Source organism: Synchiropus splendidus, chromosome 2 (assembly GCF_027744825.2).
Source record: "Synchiropus splendidus isolate RoL2022-P1 chromosome 2, RoL_Sspl_1.0, whole genome shotgun sequence".
Lineage (NCBI taxonomy): Eukaryota > Metazoa > Chordata > Actinopteri > Syngnathiformes > Callionymidae > Synchiropus > Synchiropus splendidus.
In genome coordinates, this window is record NC_071335.1 from 26,558,516 (window position 1) to 26,565,000 (window position 6,485).

Consider the following 6,485-nt stretch of genomic DNA (forward strand, 5'->3'; position numbering starts at 1 on the left):
CACTATAACATTTGAGAATGATGTGACACAAATATAGATGTTAACATATTCTGTGGTTGAGTCTTATGCAACTGGCTGGGCTGGTTTTGGGCGTCCTCTCTCAGGCTTCTTAAAATGCTGCACAAGTGTTTTTGGTGGCGGTTTAGTGCGGTTGGGCCACGTTTACATCCATTGTGTTCTTTCCGTGTTGATTTTGTGAAGTGCCCCAGCACCGAGTGATGGGTTGGTGAGGCTTCATGAAACCGTGTCCTCATATTCAGAGCCCACTAGATGGCGCTCGCTGCTCTACAGTCTTTGGATTTGTGCAACCATTTCAATGAAACCTCACATCATTTTCAAACCAAGAGCGCCACCTACAGAGCCCTGAAAATGAGGACACTGTTTCATGAAACCTCACCGGCCCTTCACTCGTCATTTGTGTTGCTTTGTGTAATAGTGTTAGCCTAGTCCTGACAGTGGGCGTTTTGAAGAAGGTGTCTATATGCAGCAATGAGCAGATGAGGCTTCATGAAACAGCGTTCTCATTTTTATAGGTGGCGCTCCTGGTTTAAACATGATGTGAGGTTTCACTGAGAGGGTTGCTCAAATCCAAAGTTTTAGAGCAGAGAGTGCCATCTACTGGCTCTGAAAATGAGGACACTGTTTCATGAAGCCTCATAAGCCCATCGCTAGATGCCACCAGCATACTGTACGGTTGCTGCACATCGTCATGGTGCTTAAACTTGGAAATCATTTTTGAAACTTAGGAACATGCCACTGCCTCGCAACCAAAGATGAACTGTCCCGCAGTGAAGCAGTGAGCCTTTAAGTGCCTTCCAAAGCCATGACTTCAGCAATTTATTTCACAGTCTAGTTAAAATGAAAAATGGAATTCCATATTTCAAGAGACACAACACGCCACATGTATGAACACCGGCTGTGTGAGGACAGGTAGGCAACGTACCAAAATATCTACTACAAGAAATATGCCCCAAAAAGTTTTTTTTTTTTTTTTCCGTTGTATTTGCCAGTGTTGGAATATTTACATATTTTTAGATGACGAAAAAAAGACTGGCAAGATCATAAGACATCTTGACTTATTCCAGGAAACCATCGAGATCTGTTGCCCGTGAAAATGCTAGCACCAAAATTAGCACAGTGGATGTGGAAAATTCTCGCATGCCGTCGCCTGGAAAGTGGTTACACGGAGAGTCTCGGTTCAGTTCTGTTCAACAGCCTCTGTGGGTCAGACACAGGGTTCGTCACTTTGTCCGACCGAGTTACACTGAGAAGCCGGCGCCACCAGGTATCCGTTAAAGGTGATGTAAACGTCCACGTCGTCGCTGTAGACGGCGTTCTCCCGCTCGCGCTTGTAGAGCCGAACCCACACCTCGTCGTTGAGAGCCAGGTTGAACATGGCGCTCTGACTCTGCATGATGGATCGCTCGCTGGGCTGCGCGTACAGGATCACCTGCTCCTTGTCGTTGTGCATCAAGTGCAAGTAGGTCTCCTTGAAGTTCCAGGTGTGGATGTTGACGTTAAAGAAGTAGATCCCGGGGATGTAGCAGTAGAACTTCCCCTTGAACATGTTGAAGTGCTCGTACAGGTTGACAAACACCGTGTCGAACACCAGCGCTTGGTAGTAATCCACGCTGTGGAGCGACTTGCGCCGGCCAACAGAGAAGGAGGACTGGGGGTTCTTGCAGGCATCCCCAGGTGCCCCGGCCTGGCCTTTAGATCCCTTTGGGCCGAAGGGCCCTCTCTGTCCAGCAGGTCCCTCAAGACCTGGTTTCCCTGGAGTGCCTCGAATCCCTCTGTCCCCTTTATCACCTGGAGATAAGAAACATTTTACAAGAAGCTCTTGCTGAAACAACATGTCAAAACCAGACTTGAAGGGTTGTGAATGATTTTCAATTAAATCTGTCAAACGTGACAAGTCAAAAACAGACTAGACGTTGAAAAGATTTGACTTGACTTGACTTGACAACCTGACTTGACGATACCTAGACGAAATGGGACTCAACTAGATGGTTACTTGACCTATGTGGAGACTTGTGGAGGGCAAGACAGTTGACAAGGTAGGACTCGACCAAACAGTTTCTTGACTTGACGTGGAGACTTGAGCTCGCTTGACAAGCCAAGACCATGACTTGAAGAGACGAGACAAAACTCATCCAGACTGACTTGACAAGACTTGACAAGAAGGCTATGGCATGACAGCAGAGGAGAACGTACCAATAGAAGAATACAGGAAGAGAGCAACAAATAAAGGAGATGAAGCAAGACCCCCGATGTCAGGGGAACACAGGCAAGTCACATACAGGAAGACAAGACTAACCTCACCAAAATAAAACAGGAAATAAGCAACCGAAAGTCCAAACTAACAGAAGGACGAAGCTAACCCTGACTAGCGAAACAGAACCAGCGATGGATGGCAGAAGAATGGCGATGACTTTTAGGTCCTCACATGTCGCCACAGAGTAATGCTATCTCAGACGGCGCGTTAATAACTGGGAAAGCTGCTACCGTCTCATTTAAGTGTGGAAGCTAATCTAGTTCCATGAGCCCTTGAGCATCACAACAGATGGAGGGTTCTTGACAGCACATGCAGACGTTTATAAATTACATTATAAAAACAATGACTCAGCAATGTGTGTGACTTTCCATTATGCGCGTCTTTAATTTCCGAACCGCGTAAACACAGAATACATGTGTGCGTTTCTTCTTGTGAAGCTGAACCAGTGTAACACAATCTGTCACGTCTGAAGGGAAAGACGCGAGGCAATTTAGCGGAGGAACCAGAACCTCTCGTCAAGGACAAAAGGGTGAAACCGTGTGCACCTATACACACACTATACCACACACATGTTCGGTGGAGGGGAACACATGACCTGAAATTTCCACTGGCAGCCATCCACCTTAAGCTGTTACATATGCCAACCAGCTATTGGATTCCAGATGACGTGTTCTATATTGCTGGCTGCTCCTTAGTGACGCTTCCTTCACCTGAGGATTGTGAGTGTGCTGTCGTCACCATGAAGCTTCATGGGTGAAGACAATACCTGGATTATGTCAGTTGCCCAGGGGAACCTGGATCCTATCCTAGCTATATAGGGCAAGAGGCAGAGACTCTGTGGGGAGAGAGCTGTGGCACAAACAGACTCAGTCAGATGATTCCCTCTCTACCAACAGTGGCTGCCATCGCAACTCGCCACAGATGTTGCTTGCTCCCTCACGTCCAATGACCGGTGCCAGTAGACATGCCCCAGGGTTCGAAACCGTGGACCTCTGGTGAGTTGTGCCAAGCAATATCTGGGTCAGGTTGGCTACTGCCCCCCCTTCTGGCAGTGGAAACGCCCCTTAGAAAGGTAGCTATCCGGTACGTACCTACCCAGACTGCTCCTTCCCTTTGGGAACTCCTTGCAAGACACACAGAAAATAAGTCTGGTTTCAGGGGTGGAACAAACCAATGCACGTCAACCCACACCGCTCGATGGAAACGCAGTTTTATCGACCCCTTTTGGACCCCTCTTCAAAGGGCATCAAGAAATGGTCTGAGTCAGGTTGTTTCTTTTTGCAGAGGAACTACCCTTCCACGGTTAGTTATCCATACCAAATACGCACCTACCCAGGCTGCTTGTGGAAATGCAGCAAATGTACCAATTGGTCTGAGTCAGACCGTTTATTTGGGCCACTTTTGCCGCCCTTATTCAGTGAACTACCCAATACCTACAGAGAAATGCTGAATTATCAGCCCGATTTGTGACCAAAAACCGGTCTGGGTCAGATGGTTTATTTCGATCCCTTTTGGGGGGCGTAACCATTTTTTAAGGGTGACTACCCAATGGGCACCTAACAAGACCACTGGGTGGGTGCCCAGTACCCAGGCCAATATCGCCCCACTTTGTGACCCCTCGTGAAGCTCATCAAGAAAGGACTGAGTCAGGGCATTTGTTTCAGCCCCGTTCAGCAGTGGGAACATGTCATGTTCATGTGAGACGACCCAGACCTCTTGGTGGAAACGTCCCATGTCAGTCATTAATCTCTAACTGGAGTCCCTTCCCTTCACCCTGTGAACTTACAGAATGCATAGTTAGGTTTGCATTTCAGCCGTCGAGCTCTGTACATAACGCAGTCCGTATTTCACTTTGACAGTAATAAAGTCCGGATATTTAACAGAGAGGAAAACTGGCCGGAGATTTATGTGGGAATATAAATCGCACGGCGCTAGAGTTCGGGCCGATTTGATGAAACGTGTGTAATATAGCTCACAATAGTCCTTAATAATTGAACGACCATGAAGCAAAGTGGCGACGGTTGTTTGTCTTTATGAACGCGCTGCAGTAATGGCTTCACGATGACTGAGTGAGACGCTTACTGCGAAGACGTGTCAGCGCTAATATGTATCCGCACTATTGTGATGGAGAGGAGAGGATGTGTGTGTGTGTGTGTGGTCATTGGGTCCAGCTGGAGTTTTCTGACTGGATCTAAAGGTGTTTCATCTCAGGACGCCGTGGTGCCAGACGGAGCCCAGGAGGAGTCGAGCTCTAGATCGGATTAGGAGTCAGTCCAGGGAGCGGAAGAGGGAACCCCAGACAGAGACTCGGGGCATCGATGCTGCTGTTCCGGGGTTTTCCACGAGTGAGGCAGAGACATATCTTATAAATATATACAAGTGTTGGGTGTCAGCGGCAGCATTTGAAAAGCAGAGCGTCCCAAGCACGCCCCCAAACTGTGAGCGAGCGCCTCATTTCCATTTTTGCCTCCATTAGCAGCGATGCGCTGCGGTGCCTGCCAGTTCTGGTGGCAGCTGATACCACCACGCTGTGGAGACGGGGCTTGTCTGACTCCATTTCATGCCTTAGAGCTTCTCCTTGTTGCGACTGCCAGAGCAACTTTGAAAAAGTGAGGCAGAAACACTCGAGTGAGGACGGCGATGTTCAGACGCTCATTAATCATCGTCACGGCTTTTCATGTTGTTGCAACTTTAGAGAGTTTTTCTGTCGCGGAAAGGGACGCGGGGCGGTTCTGGAGGGGCAGAGGAAGTGTTTTGGGGCTGAAATGTTTCTTCTCCTTTTCACCACGTCCATCAGGGAGCTGTTCCTCTGAGGGACTCATTCTGATCTTTGCCTTGATGGCCTCGGCATCTTCATCTCTGACTCGTCTAACTCTGACTCCCGAGTCTCTGAACCGTACATCATGGCAGACAGGACTGCTGTCCTGTCCTCTGATTTTAGAAATGAACAAAGTATGTTATTATTATTTTTATCATTTATATTTTACATTTATTTATTTTCTCTTATTTATTTTCTCTTATTTTTAGGGAAGGGGTGGTACATTTTTATTTTTATTTTTATTTTTATTTTTATTTTTATTTTTATTTTTATTTTTATTTTTATGTGGAAGGGACTGAATATTTTTTCATAGTCGACGTGCTATCATTTGTTTCTTTAACACAGCTCCCGATCAAATTCATTCGATAAAATTTAATTTTGGTGTTTGTTGTTGGGTGTTGTTTCAGACTTGTTTTCTTCCCAGCGTTCCACTTTCAACTGTTTCAAACTGCCCCAGTGCTATTTTCATCGGTCCAGTCCTGTGTTTCTGCGGCCAACTTTCATGATGGTCAACTTCTACTTCGGCAAAGTGAATATTTTCTGCCGACCCCACCGTGCTGAGAGCATCAAAAGGAAAACAACTTACAATGAAACATTCTGGAACAACTTGTTCTTGGAAAATCTCTCCTCACACGGCTCTTCAAATTAACTTTATTGGACCGTCACTGGCTTGGCTCTCATTTTCACTCTGGGAATAGAATGGTGTCGCGACCCACTTCTGGCAGCGCGTCTGGCTCTGGAGTGGTTTGCCTCTCACCATGAAGTTGTGGTCAGAACCAAACTGAGTCTCACCCTCTCATCCTCCAGTTTTCCACTCAGTGAGATGTGAGAACGAGGCTTCCATCGTTTGTGACTGATTCTGATTCAGAGGCTTGGAAGCCGGCGAGGGTCGTGTGCCGGCCAGAGCAGTTTGGCTTCATCTTAAAGAACCAGAGTTTATGTGCTGAATGTTTGGCCTGTAAGACGCGTCCTTGTGGACGTGATCTCTTTTCTTCTTTTATCATCTGGTTCAACTATTCCGGGTTTAGATTTATCTGAGGAAATAAACACGAACAAACCTGAAGGAGTTTGTTCTTCTACGACCCGAGTGACACTTCTGGTTCCTGTTGTCGTAACCTGACACAATCTGGAGTTTGCGTTTCAAGTACAGTGGCACCTTGGTATTCGAACGTCCCGGACTTCGAACAAATCGGAGTTCGAACAAAAATTTCGAGATTTTTTTGCTTCGGATTTTGAACGAAAATCCAGAACTCAAACGCCCCCGGAAAAAACATAACGTGCGCGGACCGATCAGCTGACCCACGACGCGCTTTGTTATTGTGTGTAACGCAGCCTCTGTATGCAGACGTGTCCCGTTAGCTACATTTACTGGCTGTTTTTTCTTCATATTGA

At 46.9% G+C, this 6,485-nt stretch overlaps 1 protein-coding gene across 1 annotated transcript in view; it reads right to left on the reverse strand.

Annotated features, from left to right (window-relative positions):
• Positions 1-833: 833 nt before the first annotated feature.
• Positions 834-6,485, reverse strand: part of c1qtnf6b (C1q and TNF related 6b) — a 12,819-nt gene continuing 7,167 nt past the window's right edge. Inside the window, exon 3 of the mRNA XM_053856938.1 lies at positions 834-1,809. Coding sequence (XP_053712913.1) covers positions 1,226-1,809 — 584 coding nt within the window. The 3' untranslated portion in view covers positions 834-1,225. The remainder of the gene's footprint in view (positions 1,810-6,485) is intronic.